Source organism: Alosa alosa, chromosome 19 (assembly GCF_017589495.1).
Source record: "Alosa alosa isolate M-15738 ecotype Scorff River chromosome 19, AALO_Geno_1.1, whole genome shotgun sequence".
Classification (NCBI taxonomy): Eukaryota; Metazoa; Chordata; class Actinopteri; order Clupeiformes; family Clupeidae; genus Alosa; species Alosa alosa.
The window spans coordinates 25490762-25511839 of record NC_063207.1 but is presented as its reverse complement, the minus strand read 5'-3'; the positions used below and the strand labels follow the sequence as shown (position 1 = coordinate 25511839).

Here is a 21078-nt window from a genome sequence, read left to right as displayed (position 1 = left end):
CTGGCTTTAGCTGCGCATGTCAACGAAGCTGTAAAGTGCCTTCTGAATCCTCCAGACGCCATCTTGATAAGGTCAAAACAAACCGTGTGGATGGTGGACCGGTGAATGTTCACATTTTGTGTGTCTTAGGTATAATTTGATAGATTACAAAAGAAATACGTGGATAATTTCGAGGCAGATGTTTTCTGTTACACCTTTCCCAGAGTGTATGCGGAAGTTGCGCCGCAGTGGAGATGTTGTAACTTATCTAACGTTAATGTCAGTTAACACGTTAGCTAGCTAGCTGAATGGGTATCCAGTCATAGAAACTGGCAGTGTTTGCTAAGGTTAGTTGTAGCAATGTATATCAAAGACCAACCAAACTGCTTGAGCCAGAATTACAGAAATGTCTATTAGGAAAGAGGGTAAGGCCTTCCATTTTTCACATTGCGTGCTATTTAACTAAAGTCACTTGAGTTGCAGTAACTGGCAGCGACTAAAATGGATGTTTTTAATTGCTAGGCTGTGAAGTTGAATTAAATTGACAAATATCTCTCCAACATTAAGTAAAATTGTTGAATGGAAGTGTTCGTGGTTAGGCTTTTGTCGTAACTGTGTGGTTAAAGCAACACCAAAGAGTTTTTTGTACCTTAAAATGTTTCCAAAATCGTTTCAGTGGTTCATCAACTTGTAACATGGTGAACGGCACTTCTGCTTTCGCTTTGCGGCCCTCTATCGGCTAACCGCACTATGTAAGTTTGCCAGATCGGGTAGCCGATCTGTAGTTCGATGGAATGAGACATAAGAAACTACAAATTTGACTTGCATCTGATGTCGCAATACATCGTACTTTCATAAATCGTGCAACATATTCTACCTTGTCTGTGGACATCATTCTTTGCAAAGCCGGTGCTGGATAAACAAATTTCGTGCGTGCGACAGAGGGAAAGTTCTTTGGTGTTGCTTTAAGCTGCCTGTTGGCGATACTGCAATGGTTATTTCTCCCTCTGTTCTCGTAGTTTTTCAAGCAAAAGTTCTTCAAAAGCTTTACCCAGCACCCGCTGAACTAAAGCTTGAGAAAGTTATCGACCCACCTTCTACTACTAAAGTTGAATCAATTGGTAATAAAGATGGTGTCATTGCAACAAGCAACAAACCTGTCAAAGGAAATGGTAAGACCAGTCTTCCAAATACATTTCTAGATCTACATAAGCCACACTATTATTAGTAAGCCACTGCACACCTGTAGTTTTGAACCATGCCTACTCCTTCCACAGGTGATGGGGGAATACCAACGTTTGCGGGTAGAAGGCTTTACACCGTGCTTCCACCTCCAGAGGGATACAGAGGTGGTGCGGAGTTACCAGTGGTAGGCCCTGCACTAGAGAGTACAAGCAAAGGGAGTGATCAGAGTAAGTCTATAATCATCATGCTGCGGTTTATTAGAACATCACATCTGTGCAACTGTATGCGGTCTTTTCAAACATGCTCTTCCTGTAGAAAACCTGTAACCGAATTACATGCCTGCAGGTAGGCCTGCTTTAGAAATAGGATGATGGGGATCATTCCAGCTAGCATTCAATAACGAATACTGAATATTATATTATAATAAATGTGCAGTGAGCAAAATTTAAGCATGGCTGCATGTGACATTTTTTACAGATCAAAATTACATAATCTTAACAGCTGTTTGGAGTCTATAAGGCTATATGTTTAGCCTATTGAATGATGCATCATCATATGAAATTTGCAATGATGTAACTGGTAGCCATTAGGGCTGTCACTTTACGTTCGAAAATCGAGCCATTAAGTGACATCACACTCTGCCACTCGTTGTCTGCATAGACATAATGTCTGTAGCTGGTTATGCTTTGCATGTGTCGTATTCTGAAACGTCCTTAAAGGGACACCAGGCAAGCCTGATGCTTTTTCTCTACGAAACTCCCCCTCGCTCGGTCTGAAGCTCTTTTCCTTTTCTTTGCGTCTTCCGTCAAGGGTTTTCGCTGCTTCTTCGCATCTCTAGCGTTTCGTTAGCCTGCCTCTGTGCTGTAAACTGATCCTGCTTCGGTCGGCGGGTAGGATACACCGAACTTGCAAGTGGAATATTCTTCCTACAGGCAGTAGGGGCGGGCGAGAGAGCCTTCATTTGCCCCGTAATGAGTCATTTAACCATATACCGACTTACGAAGATGATTAATTAACACGAAAACGTTGCCTGGTGTCCCTTTAAATTCGTGACCATTATCGCTTATTTCAATTTGGGACCTTTTAGTCGGAATTGTCGTTTGTTTGTTCAAAAACAGTCCAAAGTAGTCTGGGCTATTCAAAGTGTGTGCACATCATTTTTTACGTTGTTTTGAATAGCCACTGCATACCCATTGAATAGCCACTGTTTGTTGGTGTACACAGAAAAGCCACTGTTTGTTGGTGTGTTGTTGCAAAATCTGCAGAATCATTTTATGCAAGCAAACCACATACGGTTGTTGAGGTCAGACATGATAATCATCCACATATCTTGCACTCGCTTAACTCTTTACCCATAGCCTACACCAGTGGTTTTCAAAGTGGGGGCCGGGGGCCGCGAGGGGGTGCCAGGGGGGCCTCAGCAAGTTGGAAGGAAAAATAAAAGCAACAAATAAATACATTTGAAAAATGTAAAATATACCTATTACTATGAGGGTTGTTACAATGCCATTATAATAATTTTTCACATATCTGAACATTATATTTTCCATGATAATGACTGGGAGTAATAGTAAAGTGATAGCTCTCTAGCAGAAAGCCCCAAATGCAATTTTTACACACTGCTCCATCGCGAAGTGCTTGTTGCTAAAATAATTATTAGGATTAACTATGTATTTTTACATTTTCTGTAGTATTGTCGATGGGTTTAATAACACATCAAGGGGGTCCTTGGCCAGAACCTAGTAGTATTTGGGGGGCCTTGTCGTGGAAAAGTTTGGGAACCCCTGGCCTACAATTATTCAGTTCTGCCAAACCCCCGCTTCCATCCTCTCTGGTAGCCTACAGTGCTGTGTGAGGGGGGGGTGGCTACAGTAGAGCAACGAAAGCCAATGTCTTTTACCGATATCTTTTGCATTTCTTATCCAAACAACATCAAACTTGGCACTGCACTTACTTGTGCCCGTAGAAAGACACCTGTCAAGTTTGAAATCAGTCAGACTAACGGTATTATTGCACATAAAAAGATGTGTGGGGGATGTTGGACTGAGTAGGGATATTTGTTGTGTCAGCTAGACCTAAATTCACCCAGAATTGTGAGCTTAACTCCACTCATTTACTATGAAGTTTATGGCATTTTCAACCCTATGAAATGTCCCTGCATTTGTGTCCCTACAGAGTTGGTTGTTGATCTCTGCAAACTGATTGACAATTGAAATTCTGCCATTTCATTGACTGTTGGAGTCCTGCCTTCTGATTGGCTGTTGGAATTAGGCAATCAGGGGCATGTTCAAATACAATCATAAACCAGACTCTTGACTACGCTCCTCTACGGCAAAGAGTCTGGCAAAAACAACCGGCATTTCGTCATACAGAGAAGTTTCTCTGCACCACTCCCCTTGCAAACAAGCTAGGATCATATCATTGATTCCAATGGGAAAGACGGCTAACAGTCATACGTTTCATCTAGTTATTAATTCACAGGACATTCAATCCTTTTACTAACACAACGGTTATGAAATATAAGAAATATAATTTGCTTCCAATACCCCAGTGTAGAGGATGAATTTAACTCATACCTAACACTTAGTTACCATAACCTCCTATGTAAAATGGTTAGCTTGCTAACTAGCTAACTGTGGAACTTGAGTATGATCAAAGATCCTTGATTGCTCCGCTTTAACCCTCTCTGGTATGACATAGCCAATTATCTCATCTTAGTTGTAGGAAATACGTTCATATTTCAAGTGATCTAATTAAGGTATGACTTCTGTTTAGTTGACATTATGACTTGTAAAGTTAAGCTTGCCAAACCCACTGGCCCACAGAGGTATTAGCCTTAAGTTGAATGTGACTTCGTTCGTGACACTCCTGTTAGTAAACTGGAAAAAGCTAAAAATAGAAATGTAATGGCCTAAATCCCATATACACACAGATAATGCTCTCATCAACCTTATTTTGTGCCTATTTTCAAGTTTGCTCACAGATTTAATAAGTATAAGCCTTTTCCCCTCCCCGTGTTGATGTAGCCCTATAGGTTTCCATTTAATCCAAGCGGTCTGCTTTCCCCGAAAACGAGGAGGGTACATGTGTAGCAAATTCAAAGTTCATGTTGGCGTAATCGCTCTCAGCCACGCCCCTCTGATCGCTGGTTGGTTGGTGGCTCTTGGTTGGTTTTCTACACAAGAACTCTGTTGAAAGCACATCTGTGCCAGACTACTACTGAAGCTAAAATAAATTGAGCAGAAGTGCGTAGATGGGCGGAGCCAGGCTAATGTTCAAAAGCCAAAAGTTTTGCACCACACTTTTGAGGTAGTTTTCTCCTGTTTGGTGGGTGTATCAGAGGTCCTGTCAGCATCAAGTTGAAAGTTGGAAAAGAAAATGAAACCTACATTGATATTTAGAATGCTGCATTCTGATTGACTATTGGAATCCTAAAATCTGACTGTCTGCTGAATCCCTCAATATCATTTGATATTGGAATACTGCATTCTGATTGGTAGTTGAATACATTCATTCTGATTGTCTGATGTATTCCTACAATCTGATTGGTTATTGAATCCTGCAATCTGATTTGCTTTTCGAATCTTATAATCTGATTGGCTGTTGAATCCCTGAAATCTGATTGGTTGAGGGGATGTCAAATGACAGACCGTGTTTTCAGGTGGTCACAGGGTAATGTTGTATTACAGTTTGACCTTTAATAGTGCAGATGATTAACTCATTGAATGCCAAGCTGTTTTCGGAAGCTGTCCTAGAGTGCCAGCAATCTAGACCATTGTTGATGATTTTTGTACAGCCACAGCATATTCTGTGTTATAGCTATGAACACATACAATGGCTCGTTTGAAAAGTGAGACTTTAAGCTCTCAGTGGGTGCAAACCGTGTATTTCTACACACTTCTGTTACTGAGAAATCGCAAGCTAAACAGTGGCTAGTTTTCATCAAAATCGCTGTTTTTTTTCTAGAAATGGAGATATAACGTCTTTCATAAAATATGAAGTGTTGCCTGTAAAGTTTCCGGGAAGTGACCTGGCGAGACTGCCACCTAGTGATCGACCCACGAAAATGGCTTGGTTTTGAGCTGACGTGCATGCGTCGCTGATTCGACCCAAAGCAGCAAACGAGTTATGATAAAATGTCCAGATTGTGCGTTTTCATGAGTTTTCGATTGTCATATATTTCATTTCCATTCATCACAGAGTTCCCAAAATCACATATAAGGTGTGTTAGAGTGTCTAGTTTCGTAATTAAAAAAAAAAAGCTAAAAACATAATATTACGTTTTTGCCACTCGACGCATGGGAAGGAAAAACGGAATATTACGTTTTTGGCACTCAATGACTTAATCTTGAGATCTCACAAGAAGGCAGCGGAGAGTGGGATGATTCTGTCAAGCGTTCGCAAGCCCTTGCTTACACTTACAATACAATGTATGCATCTGGTTCACAGAAGGGAGATTACCACAAGGGAAACTCTAAGAGAGGGGAGAATGTCTAAAGTGGAATGCAAAGAGCTCCTTTGAGAGTGGTCTGTCTGTGCCCATTCCAGATTTTGACAAACGGAGCTGTTTGTAGCAGTGCGTTTCAGCTTGGCATTAGTGAAATAATGACACAAGATAAACAGACACTGATGTAACCCTGCCAGGTAAAAACAACATTTATGTTGGGTGCACTGCCAACTGACTGTAACATACATCACTTGACTTGTATTAGGGTACTCATGTGCTTTGAAATAGAGTGTGTATTAACTGAATTTCAGTGTTCTGATCCACTCTGTGCAGTACATACAGCACACACTACATAGTACATTTGAACTTGACCTCAGGAAGAACTTAAGTTCTTACAAGCACAGACAATGGTACAGTATGCCCTTGGTCCCTCAATGTTCTTGCTTGGTGTCTTTGGCCACTAGAGGGGGGCTTTGTGGCTCTGCCTCTAAATATTGATTTTGGGTCATTCACCTTATTCATTGATGCTGTTTTTACATGGAGTCATCCATAAGCAGCTATGCTTTTATATTAGACTTGACAAATCGTGAATATGTATACATTTTAACTAGGTATGTACTTCAAGACACACTCTTCACTGACAGTATATTCAGATTTTTTTGCATATCGTTCATTTTGCTATAGTGGTAAATCAGGGGTGGGTTCTGAATGCCCAGCACTTGCAGGACATGCAGGTCTGTGAGATGCTATTGATTGCAGTAGACCTTGCTGAACCTCCGTATTCTCAATAAGCGTACATTATCGAGCCACCACTCCCCGTCGCCACCCTCCCATCCTTTCTGCCTTGCCTCCGCTAGCAAAATCGTTTCCTATATGCTCATTATAATTAGTTTTATGGTAATAACCTGAATAATCATTACCTGCCTTTTTTTTTGTTCCTTTGCCAATTTCCATATCTTTTGACAGCAGAAAATTAATAAATAACAGTGGGAACTTTCTCTAGGACACATCAATTATGCCACTTTCTGCACAAAACTACCCATATGGTATCCTGCTTCTTTTTCAAAGACTGATAGTGTGCGTCGTGCGTGCGTGCGTGTGATTGCGAGGCAGAGAAAGACTGAGTGTGTGTGTGTGTGTGTGTTGAGCCATTGCATACACACTATGTACATCCTCAGAGACCATCAGAGATCATGTGTTTAGGTTAACTGGATCCTCTCACATCAGTCAGTGGAGTAGATGGTAAATACTGTAAACAGCTATCTCCTGTGGGTACACACATTATTCCCTCCCAATCAAAACATTGACTCTCTTCCCTGGCAGTGGTTCGCCTGGAGGAATCCAGGCCTACGGTGATACATCCTTCAATAAACTATACTACATAAACATACTAAACTCAATACCAGCCACTGAGAATGCTGTGTGGGATCGACTGGTTTGATGATTTATGTTTGTGTTATGAACTTGTTCATTTGGTGATATTCATTCAATTAGGTGAGGAGGCCGACGACATCCAAGAGGAGCAACCAAGGAGGAAGAGGAGGAGGAGGAAGAAGAAGGTCTCAGAGGTCCCAGCAGATCGATCCGAGGGGAAGGAGAGTGTCACAGGGTCAGAGGTCGACGCCGCCCAGACGACGAGCGCTGCAGAGCGGCTCAGTCGTAACAAGAAGCGGAAGCTTAAGAAGAAGCGGCACAAAGAGAAACTGCGGAGCCTTGGCCTGGCACCCCCGGCCTCCGCCGTCGAGTTCACCTACCAGCACACGGAGGACACAGAGGAAGAGGACAAAACGGAAGACGAGGAGGAGGAGAAGGAAGAGTTTAACAACGAGCATGCCAATGAAGTGCTGGAATTCCTGGAGACCACACTGCAGACCTACATCTCGGATCGTAAGTCTCTCATTTCTATCGGCAAACTTTGCAAGACTTGTGGACTATGTAACAGCCCACTCTTGCATAATGTACACCTGCTACTGTCGTGTGTGATGATTGTTACTATGCAACAAACACTGACTCTTGCCCTGTAATTTCTTGTGTAGGTTTATGAGTGCACATTTATTAGCAACTTACTGTATGTAATTAAAGCTGTTGCTACCCACATTCGATAGTGTTAGGATTTGCTTATATAAGAAATTCAGTAAACTATACTTATTCTATATGTTGCAAAGTGGTTGAGGGCAAAATGATGGATAGTTAGTAATAGCATGACAGCAATTGAAGTGTACAGCAGGCTTGTCATATGCGTGTGGTTTTACATATGCCGTAGCAATGTCTTGGGAATACCTAGACACAGAGGAAAGCCTTTCGTCTCCCACTTTGATCATCCTATGGATTGGGGATGGTGCGTAGCATTTGTGTTGCATAACTCCCATTTTAAATGTGCCTCCGGTTGGGTAGAGAAGAGGCGCATTGGTTCCAGGTCTTAGTGCTCCTCCTTTGATGAGAGCAGAGATCCCCCAGTGCACCCCCCCCCCATGGGACACGCGTGCGTCAAGGATCATCACTCTCCAGGGCATGTGTGACTTCCGAGTAGGCCAAAAATACAGTTCATTAGATGCTATTTTGAGTCATCGCCCACATGATGTGTGATGTGTGTGATCTCTGGTGATTTGCTCAAATATGTGCTCTTCATAAATAAAATGGCAGAATGGCCTTTGTCACTAAATGCATGAGGCTGCTATGCTCCGAAGGGATTCTATGCTGTTTTTCCTTTTGCCTTAGTCCCAGACCTCCTTTCCTTACTGTGTATGTGTGTGTCAGGTTCTTCTCCTGAGAGAACGCCTCCTAGTGGTGCCGTCGCTCTCCTTTGCAGCCTGTCTGACAGAACGGCGCCCCCTGGCGAGCTGGCTCGCCTGCGCAGCCTGAAGGACCTGGTACTGCGGCGGAGTGTGGAGGAGCTGAGCCGGGCACTGGAGGAGTTCCGCAGCAGCACGGCCATCTCTCTGGGTGAGCGCCTCACTCACACCCACTTCTCGCTGGACTCTCCTCTCCCTCATTACACGCCAAACACGGCTGCTTACGCCGCCCCTGCTGAATATGTGGTGCATGTATCATGTGCATGGCCATGCGCTTACCTCTCTAAACTCCACCTCACACGAAATAACGTGTGAAATTAGGGATAGACTACGGTGGCCCTGAGGTGCAAAACACAACCGCATATCGAAAACCACAACCGCAAATCGAACCACAACTGCAAATCGAAAACCACAACCACCTGGTGTAGGTTGTGGGTCGTACGTGGATTTTGTGTCGGGTCATATGGTTGTGGAATTGTCAGTGATGCTGCTGCGTGCAGGTGTTTGTCTGTCTGTCTGTCTCTGTGAGTTTGTTTTGTGTGCGTGTATGCGTGTCTGTGATGGGGTCAGGTTAGATTTGGTGCTCTGTAAGAGGATCAAGCGGAGCGCTTGCCACATGCTGCCGTAGCAGATTCAGGGCATCCAGGCAGGTGGCCATGGTGACGTCCAGCTTTCTGCCTCCGTCGCCAAGACAACATTGAGGGAAACGCTCACAGACAATCCTTTCCCACAATAGACCAGGGCTATTTTTTCCACACATCCTTAGCACATCATCATCCACCTGTTCCCACAAATGAATGCAGGTAGCGTTATTCATGTAGAAGCGAAAAGCCTAAAGGTGTTGATACATGGAGCAACCTGTTTGGGCATTATTGCTGAGCAAACACTTAACCAGTTCTGTGTTTTCTGATTGGATGATTAATAGGCCAATTTGCCTATTGATGATTAGAGTTCTCCAAAGAAACAAATGTTGCGCTGCATCAATGGGAATGTGCTAGAACCACAATACTCAGTAACTTTGCCTAACCGCATTCCAAAAAGCTGTGTCAATAACATTCTGGCTCGGTGAAATTGTGTGAAGATGAAAATGAAGGTCAAATATTTTAGTTGGCACGGGGTGGGAGAAATGACTCTTTAGAACTGAAGTGTTCACGGATTCAGAAAGCCTTGACCACTTATCTGAAGCGATAGATTTGTTGCCTTCCTCACGCAATTGAACATGGCAGCTCCAAGATGATAACTCTTATTGCTCCCTCATTACTGTCAGGAGATGGAGCATAGATTTTTGGAAGTAGGTCAGGCATCATTACTTAAAAAGTAATTTCAGACCGTTGCAATCGTGTGGTTCTTGGCAAGTATGATAAATACCAGCACTCGTTGCAGTTGCACATCAAAGCAAAGACAGAATTTTTGTCAATGGAAATTAATCGACCGCAGCTTGACAAGATTGCAGTATCACCACTAGATGCACCCAGAGGTTCTCCTATGTCAGAATTGCTGGGGTCGTATTCACAAAGAATTTTAAGGCTAATAGTAGCTCCTAACTGGCAAATTTAGGAGAAACCCTTAAAAATAGTGGGCGTGTCATTCGTAACTTCAGGACTCATTTTTTTGACTAAGAGTAATTTACGAAGCATTTTAGCCCTAAAAGTAGCACCTAAGTCTGGGACAGCTTAGAAGTCTTCGAGAGGACTCCTAATTCACTAAGACCTACAGTATTCACAAACAATCCTAAGGAGCTGTTTGTAGCATTTCGCGTTGCGTTCCAAAACCATTCATTGTCAACATGTAAACTAAATGTAACGTTTCATTGTAAATCAAATGAAATTGTTTCTCCTCTTTGCAAAAGATTAATTTAAAACATGTTGCAAAGATGCTGCACTAATCTGTAGTGTAGGCTATTTCATTAGGCTACTAGGATCTTTATTCATTTAGGTTATTCATCATCTTCCATCCTTCACGGCAGCATTTGTGTAGTGCACGCATTCTTACCAACAAAGACCTGTCACTCATCATCGTAGGGGAGGTTTTTCGCGCTTCCCGCAGTCCTGCGTTATGATCATCAGCCAATCAAGGTGGTCACTTTAATTAAGCGTGCATGAGTAATGACATCAACCATAGCAACGGAGCTCTTATCTTATCTCATCTTAGCTAGGAGTTTTCTCTTAAAACGTATTCACAAAAACTTTTAATGCGATTTAAGAGTACTCCTAGCTGTAAGATAAACATGCTTTGTGAATACGGCACGATTTACAAGACTATTACCATTTACTCAATATGAACTGTTCATATTTCAGATATAGCTTTGACCTGTGTATGTTTGTATTTGTGTGTGTGTGTGTGTTTATTTATGGGTTTATGAGGGATGCTGACTAGGAACAGCACACATGCGAGAGAGAGAGATTTGCACTTGAACTGTTTAGTGAGGTTATGTTGTGGACTAGGCTGTGTTTGTTTGTCTTATACCATCATTCCCATGCATAGTCCATGACAGTCTCTCCAGCAGACGCCTTCCTCTTCACTGTAAAGCTGGAAATGCGCTGGGCCTGTTCATCAGTGTTGTCGAGGCCCTTGAACTCGCCTCTTTTTCACAGCTCACTGAAGCCTCCCCCTGCAGAGGCTGAATCAATAGACTGCAAAGCTGGCGTTTGTGCCCAAGCCGAGACTCTCAGCCTCAGAGGGAACTCCAGCGAAGGGTGGCGAATTTGCTCAATCACTTTCACACTTTCAGCCCACAGGGGAAGGGAGCTTTTCGCTCTGACGTTTGTTTAAACAGGCCTGTCAGGGTTTTTTGGGTAAAGATCCTTTTAGTGTTTTGATTTCTCCCCACTTATTCATCTGTATTGGGAAGGAGACTCTACTGCTCAGAAACACTCAAGACAAGCTCCTGTCAGGTCCTGTGCAAGAGATGAAATACAGTGACAGGAAAGAGTAAGTGAACCCTTTGGAATTACCTGCAAGGTATAAATGTGTAATATGGCCTGATCTTCATCCGAATTACAATAATGAACACAAAATGTTTTTGCTAAGGAAACTCAATACTTTGCATTGTTTTTGTCCATATTCAATACATCATTCAAACCTTCACAATGCTGGTTGAAAGAAGTAAGTGAACCCCAAGTCTAATGGCTTCAACAAAAGCCAGTTTGAGGCAGAACAAGAAATTAACAAATATGGAGTTCAATTTTTTTTTTTCAAGTTTTAACGTGTGGTTTAGAGCTACTTTAAAGGAAAGATCCAGAGTTTGCCTTAGCAACGAAATGGTGTAAAGCCTGTAGCAGCGGCCATGGAGCCACTTCAAAATAAAACACTATTTTCAAACCACTGACAAGGCTCAAAATAGCCTTACAGCCAGATCTGTGCAGCAAGAAGTTGAACACACCCACTGAATTGACGCTACCAAATGAGATGATTTAGCAAATTTGTGGGTGATTTGTGGGAAACAAATGAGTTCACTAGAAAATATTGCCAGAAGTTTGCCAGTGTTGGCCGCTAGAGGCAAACTTCCAGCAAAATTCCGGCAACAATGAGAAGTTTGCCACTAGTGGCAAATGTGTTCGCCAGTGATTTGCCACCACACTTAGCCGATAATGGCAAACTTCCAGTGAACTTCTGGTGACAAACCTAATTTGCATAACGACATTGCCAAAAGTTAACTGCAACTGTTTGCCAGAAACCTAATTTGAATGTGAAAATATGACCTTGCCGCAAATGTGCGGCAACTGTTAGCCAGAAACCTGAAATTTCTGTAAGGGAACACACGTCTGTATGGCATCAAAAGAGCACCATAAAAACAATCTCAGCCCTGAAGTACAGTGGGGGAAGCATCATGGTTTGGGGGCTGCTTTGCCGTCTCAGGGATTGGACAACTTTTCCAAAATGACTGCGTTTAGATGTACTTCAGTATCCTGGTTACACAGTGCTGCTTGAAAGTTTGTGAACCTTCAGACATGGTCAGTTGTTTTTTACAAAAAAATGTAATGCACATTCAAACTCCAATTTGTAAAGCTGACCTTCCAAATAATAGACAGAAACAAAATAAAGTTATATAGTTTCATTATATATTCAACAAAAGTGGTTTAGTTTACAAAAACTCAAAATATGACATTTACAAAAGTATGTGAACCCATGTAATACATTTATTGTAGCACCTCCTTTTGCAACCACTACTTCAACCAAACGTCTTCTGTACCCATTAACCAGTGTTTCACAGTAGGCAGATTTTTGCCTACTCCTCCTTGCAGAACTCAGTCAGTTGAGAGAGGTCTGCCCGCTTCAGATCTGGCCAAAACATTTAAATGGAATTGAGGACTGGACTTTGACTAGGCCAATCCAGAGTATGAATAGTCTTTATCTTAAGCCATTCCTGGGACATTTTGCTTGAATGCGTATAGGGTCATTGTCCTGTTGTAAAACCTGTTTCCTCCGTAGCTTCATCTCCTTGATTAACATGAGGTTTAGATCAAGAATTTGTTGATGGGCCTGAGAATGAATGGTTCCCTGGATGATACAGAGTCGTCCAGAGGCAGAAAAAAGCAGCCACACACCTCCACATTTCCACCACTATGCTTCACTGTTGAGAGGGTATACAGTGTTTGCTTTCCTCCAAATAGGACGATTTGGATCGTGACCACAATTCTATTTTGGACTTTTGGACCTGTCTAGAGAATGGACTTCCAGAAGGCCTCTGAAAGTTGAATCGGGCAGTTTTGTTCTTTCTTGAGAGCAGAGGCTTCCTTCTAGCAACCCTCCTTTGAATGCCGTGTCTGTTCCAGATGCTGCCATCGATGTCTGTAACTCTCTAGAGGTGATGTGTGGGTGGGCTTTTACCCAATTTATCATCTTTCTGGTGCATCTTAGTCATACTTTTGATGGGCATCAATTTCAAGGAAGTGTTGCTGTGATGTTGAATGCCTTCCATTTGCAAATCATTTGTCTAACAGTGGATAAATGGAGCTGGAATCTTTTAGAGAGGGTCTTGTAGCTTTCCCCAGACTGATGGGCTGTCACTACTCTCTTCCTTATGTCCTCGGATATCTCCTTTCCTCTTGGCATCGTTGATCCCTGTGTATGCCTTGACACTACAGTGGTTTGGTGGATTTCCTCTCTTTTAGTCATGGCTTCCTTTCCAAAGGAAGTATGTTTGTTTAGTATGCTTAATTGATTATCTCAGCACCCAAATATGTTTTACATTAATCAATTACCTACTTGACTTTACCAATGCAGCTGGGAGTTCCCTTACTTTTGTACATACATTAAGTTTCAGGCTTCTCATGCAATTCCATCTAAACAAGTCCATGATATGAACTGTCTGGTGTGGATATTTAAAAACTGGTGATAAAATAAGATCATGATGAAATAACAGAAAACTCCAACCTGTTCAAGGAGTTCACATACTTTCAAGCATCCCTGTATATGAGACTTATCCTGATTTTGATCATATACAGGTTATGGTGTTTACATAAACACTTAGAAACCTGGTTATTAATATCCCTGTACATGATGAATACTAGTATCCCAGTCACCAACAGTTCTACTCTGTTCAACCCAAGTTCTATTAGCAGAGTGACGTGTTTACATAAGAAACTAGGATAAGGTGTATACATGGAACAGTATTCTGGTTTCTTTTCAGCTCCAGCTAGCATAACCAGATTTCTCAAAACCAGATAAGGGTTTATCTGGCACTCTGAAATCGGGATATGATGTCCACATGCACATACCCAAAAGCTGGATACTTCAAAATCCCGATCATAACTGGGATACAAAAGTGCATGTAAGCACAGTCAATATTCCAACAGGATGATGAAAGGGAGGCTCTCTAGGCCTTAACCAATAGAGATGCAGTGCAGTGACCGCAACAAAGCCATTCACACTATACATCCTAAGAATATGGCTGAACTGAAGGTAGAATGGGCTAAAATGCCTCCTCAACGGTTATGCAGATCAGATTTACAATTCCTATGAGCACTTGGTTGAGCTTATTGCTGCCCATGGAGGGTCAACCACTAATTAATTCCACTGGTTCTCTTACTTTTCCCTCCAGCAGTATGAATGTTTTGTGGGTGCTTTTGCAGAAGAGAACCATGTTTTGTGTTAATAGCTTCAGCACATTGTGTTTGTTTATACTGGTGAAGATCAGATCACATGTTATGACTTTATAGTAATTAGAAGGGTTCACATACTTTTTCTTGGCACTGTATTAGGTACATTGCCAGCACAATTAATTAGGTAAGAAGTGGGAGAATTGTTTATTGCTGTTTTTTGCTGAGGTTTAGTTGAAGGCTATATGACTAGGAATTGCATATGCTGGTCATCTAATGCTGTTCCACTTTTTGTTTTACAGAGGAGGCCTCTGCTGTCTACACTCTCTTTCACTATTGGATCACAGACATTTTCCCTTTGGGTGCAGAAGTCCTGAAGACGTAAGGCAGCAGATTCACTTGCTAACAAGGAATCTTCTCTATGAGGAGTATGACCTGACAAGTTTTTACCATTTTGTAATAAAACTGGATTCTGAACAATGGCATTGTATGTGACATTTAATATATCGGTACACAATTTTCATGATAAGGTGCTAATCACATTATAATTTACGTTAAGATGGCAGCCATTTGACTTCTGTTCATAGTATTACGGCAGTGAATTCTACTGAAACCAAGTGAATCAAGTCTTGGTAAGCGCTGTGAAGGCATTATTGATTACGTTATTGATTGATTATTGTTCATCTTTTCACTGTAGTTCAGTTGGTTTCCATATCCAAGCTCAGCTTTTGACTCCTAATTGTCCAAATAGTAAATGTCACCAGTCTGCTCTAATCCTCGAGCTAACTCTGACATGACATTTAGACTTCACAAACAAACTTGACCATTCACCAATTAGTCCCATTCTGCAGTCCTGAAATAACCCCTCTCCCAGTTCATTGTTGCCATCTTCAGCCAAGCTGAGCACCATAAACATTGCTCTAATACTTCACAATTGCTCTGCCAAACTTTTCAATCAAAGAGTTTTTGCCTCTTCATTCATGATCTATGGACAGGGACCATTAGGATGTATCAAGCTACTCAGGCTTAAAAACGATAACAATCCTTCGCTGACTTTGCACTGTGGACGACCTGCTTTGTGGGAGAGTCCCTGATAAGCATGTAGCCTTGGAAAGAGGGGTGACAAAAGCTTAGCTTTTGAGTGTTGCTCTGTTTAGCACCAGGCTTAAGCCTTTAATTATGTTTCCTGAGAGCGTAACCATGGCAGGGATTGGGGTGCAGGTAGGCCCTTTGTGACCCTGGGACTTGGCACAGCTCAGGTTCAGACAAAGTGGCATTTCTGTGCCAACACTCACTTGATGGGATTCAGGAATGGGTATCGGTTTGGAAGGAATCACCCTAGCTGGGTGACACAGCGGTGTCGAATCATTAAAACATGCTCCACCATCTGCAGCTTCATTGGATACACCAGGTGTCTGCTGTCTGGCTCCCTAGAACAAGCTCACTCGCACATGGCTCATAGATGCATGCACTCAAATAAACAGCATATCGTTTCATACATTAGTGAGAGATCTGAAAATATACAACGGAAATTAGTTGAAATGGTACAAAACGGCACTATACTATCATTTGAAAAGGGCGAAAATGTGCCAACCTTCATTGTCCCTAGGTTAATGGGTTGAATGACGACATTACCAACATTTCTCCACAATTAGAGGGCCATTTTCCTCTGGGATCATTGTTGTATGGAGTCAGAAACAGAGTCAGAAATGGAGTACATCAGCAAAAGTGCTTTAACACTTACTTGGCATCAAGTCTTCTATAAGGGCTTTGCCTATGACAAGTCCAATTCCCAGACTTTAATGAGAGCCTCTCGTTAGGAATGCTGAAGCCCCTGGCCAAGCACGCTGGCCTGCTATCGGCCTGTTCAGCAGCTGGTGACGGCATTCATCTCTGCATGGTGGGAGCCGTCTAGCTGTGTGCAGGACACCGCAGCCTGAAAGCACAGGGTCTTTGGCTGGCTAAAAGAGTGGAACAATTAACTTGGCTTTGCCCACCACCACCTCACAAGAATGAGGAGCCTTCTGTCGCAGGGAAACGCTCTGGTTTTTCAGTTTGGAATAGGATTGTGCTGCTGAGAAGAGGTGTGCATAGAATACAGAGTGGCGTTTTACGGTGGACGCAATGTGCCAATTGTTACTATTGAAACCATGTCGTCGCACTCACCATGAAGTCCACCCACACACAGCAGATGTGATGTGTGTAGGGCAATTGCAAAGGTAACTACATTCAAACATAAACAAAGCAGTCAGCTTGACTTGACTTCATGACATCAGATGGATTTTACTGCACACTGCTGTATTATTTTCTGGTTCGGAAATGCCACTGAGTCTCAGAAAAAGTAAATCAGAAAAACAGTTACAACTGCCAGCAAGTTACTTGGAATAACACTACTGAGCATGGAACATATTTACAAAGACAGACTGGTGAGAAAGGCCAACAACATTGTATGTGACACACCCCCTGGAATCTCATTTTAAACTACTGCCATCTAGGCGTCGTTTCTGTCCACCCCTCCTGACCAAGAACAGATCCAAATTCTCCTTTATACCACAAGCCATAAAAGCTTTAAATCAGTCAAAATAAGCTAGATGTCCAGCTGGCCTGGTCATACCCAAAGGTGTATAGTGTATTGTAGTGTGTGATGTATGTTCTTCATGTTATGTCTGTCTGTGTCTGATGTATGGACTATTTGTTTGGTGTCATAGGTCTGATGTCCTGTCATGAAGTGCCTTGCGACTGTGCCGCAAACCCAACTGCCCCACGGGGACAATAAAGTTATCTAGTACTACTGCTACTGTAACACAAGCGTGGTGAAATGTAGTCCCCTACAGTGGCTGCTGATGCCTCCCCTTTAGGGCCTGAGAGTCCAAATATGGTCGGTAACACAAAAAAGGAACTATCTTTTTTCTCACTGCCATGACTGTTACTGTATATGAGTCACACTGACTGTGAACATGCTAGCTAGTTATTTGTCCCCAAACTAATAATTATGCTCTGGCTGCAAGACAAAGTATTGAAATGGGCTGCTCAATTCTCAATTCAATTGGTTAGTCAGGCGCCAGGGGAAAAACGCATTACAACTTCCAGGATGGCTCATTTTGACTGAGTTTGTTATGACACGCACCCGTTGTGTGAAAAGACCCCTCAGAAACCAGAGAGGCTGTATTGACTTTTCATCTGTGAGCGGAGAACACATCCTCAGGCACATCATCCGGGTAAGGCGAGCGCCTGAGGGGATACTCTACGCTCAGTGGCCTACTTCCTGCCAGCGTAGTGGCTGGGTGTCTGCTCTCTGCGGTTGTGTTCGGTCAGAGTTGGTCCACTGAGGGAGAATGTTCTAAGAATCCAAAAAGCTGCCTCATTACCGGGACTAAGCATTGGGGCCTGAGGCACAATCTGAGACAAGAGGATATTAAACCTCAAGGAAGTCGCTGAGCTTGCACGAGGAGACACTGCTGGCGTCTGCACGAACAGGAAGAAGTTTCCCAAACTCGGCGTATTTCACCATTTCTTCCTTTGCTCTAGGGCACCTCAATATTACTAATAATGTTTCTCAATGACACACCTTTTGAATGTGAACAGAATGTGAACGTAAATGTGGTTTCTTTTGTACTTATGACCAGGTGCAAACATCTTGAGAGTTTTCCAGATCAAACTGCACTCACCCTCTCCCCTTTTTTGCTGGGTCACTCTTTTGCTGGTTTATCTATTGCCAGTTAAGGCTAGCATCCCAATTCCCTGTCCGGCACCCCTGCTGTTTTACACAGCATTAATGTAAGCTGCAGTCAGTCGTCATGGTTCCAGTTGCCCTGCCAGCTCCTCTCTTAATCCTCTCCAGGCTCTGGCCCGGTGGGGGCTTATGTAACCAAGGAGAGGCTTTATAAGGGCCTCGGGCAGGTCAGCAGCCAGTAGACAAGCTCCAGCCACACGGGCCCTTCTCCTCAGACTAGCCCTCTCTCTTATCCGCCAGGCCCAGGAGTGTGTCGGGGGGAGAGAGGGGTTGACGGGAAAAAAAGGATCTCTGAAGGAAGTTTGGCACCTTGTGGACCATCAACCGCATCTGCACCCTGGAGCCGTCAAAGATGTTTTTCCGCCTCCCAAGGTTAACTCCTGGGTACATCCGATTTCTGCAGGTGAGCAGCCAGACAAGAATTATCACCAGCTTAGAGAGGACTGCCTCTTAATACATTTCATCGATTCCACAGTAGTTTTTTTTTTTTCTTCAAAACACCACATACTGTTGAACTTGCTGTTCTTATCTCAACATGTGAATACCCTTGAGGGGAAGTTCAGTGTTGTGTCCAATTTGCCTCACATGAACTTCCCGGCACCAGGTGCAGAGATTTTGGGTTCACTATCAGTTAATCAAGTGTGACTACATTAATGAAGGCTCTTTGTCCCCGATGTTCCCCTTCTGGGGGCTTACTGAGAGCTGGATGAGGAAAGTGATAGATGCAGTTATTTATCAGCATGGCCTCTAATGACTCCAGAACTCCATTAGTTCTCTCTCTCTCTCTCTCTCTCTCTCTCTCTCTCTCTCTCTCTCTCTCTAATACACACACACACACATACACTCACTCTTGTTTCTTGTGAGTGTGTGGTGGAGATGCTTTATAGGGTAGGATAAAATAGTACTCAGTGTGATCCATTTTGTTGTACGGTAGGGGATTGCTATGCTGAGAGCTGTTCAAGGAGAACACTTACCACTTAAATCTTCCCTCTCAAAAATACCCCTCCATGTTTTTCTGCGCCCTGAATATTCTATATCTTCATTTTTTCAGTCTGTAACTTGTGACTGCAGTTGTTTTAATTAGCATATAAATTAGTATTTATTGCATGTGTGAGTGTTCATGAAATGGTTCCCTGAGTTTTTAGCACAGATAATTCAGAGAGCATCAGGGAAAATCTGCTTAACAGCTGGATTCACAATTTCATTAGTTGTTTCCGCATTTTTCTCCTCTCTAGTCTTAATTGCTGTCTCGGGGACTCCTAGGAAATTGCACCTCTGGCAAAATGAGGAAGACTTTGTTGGTCACAAGCCCTCATTATTATTTGGCAATTGCAGGTTGCCTTTAATTTCTTTGTCTGTGTTTATTCTGTGGCTTGGTAATTGTACATCACATAGCAAATTAAATAACTGTTTTTTAAACAGACGGTTACACTGCCCTGTGCCAAGAATTCATGCTATGTAGGAGGACACCAGAAAACTAATTAGAGTTTGCCCCTCACAGTTCTTTGTTTGAGAATAACTGAACTGACAGATTCAAACTAACCAGCACATTGTAAATGCTTTCTAGGCATCACACATCTTATTTTCCAAATTGTATGAACTATGAAAACAAACTGATGTGAACATTTTATTAAGGGCTACAGGAAAGAAACATCCTGACGTTATCGATTTGGTGACCCAACAGCACTTAATCATTCACCAACATAAAAAGTTCCAATGCTTTAAGAGTTGATTTTTTAATACAACCATCTCTTATTAAGAGGTATGGGTAACCGCAGCATTGAGTTCACTTCAGAACAAATGATAGCAATAAAGGAAAAAGTCTGCTTCTGCTCCCTATTACCTGTGGTTACAGTGTCTTATCTCTTGCCCTCCCTCCAGACACAGGCCGTGCATAGTGTGGATATGAAGACCAGTGGCTTGGCCATGCCCCGTGTGGCTGTGCTGCTGGGTGCCCTGGGCATTGGGGTGTCCGGCTACAGCTCCCGCCAGCTCGCCATGCACCACAGACCGTCTGCCCGAGTGCTGCAGTGGATGGACGGACCTGCTGCTCCCAGTGGTGGATTCCACACTGCCTCTGCTTTCCCCCAACAAGCAGTGGTGGCTCCTGGCTCGGAGCGGCAGCTATTTCCTGTGACAAAATTGCCTTAAGCACAGGTTTCCCAAACCAGGAGAGGCAAAACATGTTGTAAACAAGAGTTCAATCCCCTCCAAATATTTTCTGCAATTTGGTCCACTTTTGCATCCCCTTCAACTACAAAAATACATACACTACAGTCACCTGGTGTGAACTGAGCGTGCAGTTTGAGGGGGCCAGATGAACGTTTCACTCTGCTTTATGGCGAGTGATGTTTCGAGATTAATGACATTTTAAGACTGGGTGCCTTTGTCAAGCCTGAAGAGCTCTGATGGCTGCTGGCGTAGCTGCCATGTGCACAGATTGCTAGCAAATTGCTCCTCCGAGGCGGACTGCCATTCCTGGATGTTGGGGAGCCAGTCCACATCCAGATCTTGCCACTCAGTCTAATGAATGACGATTTAGAGCCATTGGCAACAGTCCCATGGAGTATTTCAATCTGTCCTCTAATGAATCTGAACACTTCAGAGACACTCGTTTGTCTTTGATCAGTGAGGGAATGGTGGCGATTTTGTTTATTTTTCTACAGAATAATTACACTGAGGGAAAAACTAGAGACTCTCAAGAAATGGGGCTTTTGGTGAGCTTAATTTCGACAATACAGTAATCAGTTCAATGACAAACCACACATGCAAGGTTCGCCGTGCAAACAACTAATGTAAACCCTGTCACATGAATAAAGAGCCTTTTAGACTGCGTCTCTGTGTTCTTTTTTTAGCAGTTGCTTAGATGTTTCTGGCAGACACAGAGTGTGTACAGTGACG

At 42.9% G+C, this 21078-nt stretch overlaps 2 protein-coding genes across 2 annotated transcripts; both read left to right on the top strand.

Moving 5' to 3' along the window:
• Nucleotides 1-57: 57 nt before the first annotated feature.
• LOC125284592 (glutamate-rich protein 1) lies at nt 58-14924 on the top strand. The gene is made up of 6 exons (XM_048228594.1): nt 58-404; nt 999-1151; nt 1257-1391; nt 7106-7498; nt 8369-8554; nt 14747-14924. The coding sequence occupies exons 1-6, from the start codon at nt 386-388 to the stop codon at nt 14827-14829; spliced, it is 969 nt and encodes a 322-aa protein (XP_048084551.1). The 5' UTR covers nt 58-385; the 3' UTR covers nt 14830-14924.
• A 3445-nt stretch (nt 14925-18369) lies between these two features.
• Nucleotides 18370-21007, top strand: zgc:193593 (uncharacterized protein LOC564090 homolog). Its single transcript, XM_048228595.1, has 2 exons — nt 18370-18580; nt 20059-21007. The coding sequence occupies exons 1-2, from the start codon at nt 18530-18532 to the stop codon at nt 20326-20328; spliced, it is 321 nt and encodes a 106-aa protein (XP_048084552.1). The 5' UTR covers nt 18370-18529; the 3' UTR covers nt 20329-21007.
• The last annotated feature ends 71 nt before the right edge of the window (nt 21008-21078 follow it).

What these genes read in the sequence shown, in the direction of transcription:
- zgc:193593 (XM_048228595.1), top strand. Translation starts at nt 18,530, where the DNA reads ATGTTTTTCCGCCTCCCAAGGTTAACTCCTGGGTACATCCGATTTCTG. An exon ending in GGTACATCCGATTTCTGCAG is followed by an intron (nt 18,581 to 20,058) that starts GTGAGCAGCCAG and finishes CCCTCCCTCCAG; the next exon opens with ACACAGGCCGTGCATAGTGT.
- LOC125284592 (XM_048228594.1), top strand. An exon ending in CAAACCTGTCAAAGGAAATG is followed by an intron (nt 1,152 to 1,256) that starts GTAAGACCAGTC and finishes CTCCTTCCACAG; the next exon opens with GTGATGGGGGAATACCAACG. An exon ending in AAGCAAAGGGAGTGATCAGA is followed by an intron (nt 1,392 to 7,105) that starts GTAAGTCTATAA and finishes TCATTCAATTAG; the next exon opens with GTGAGGAGGCCGACGACATC.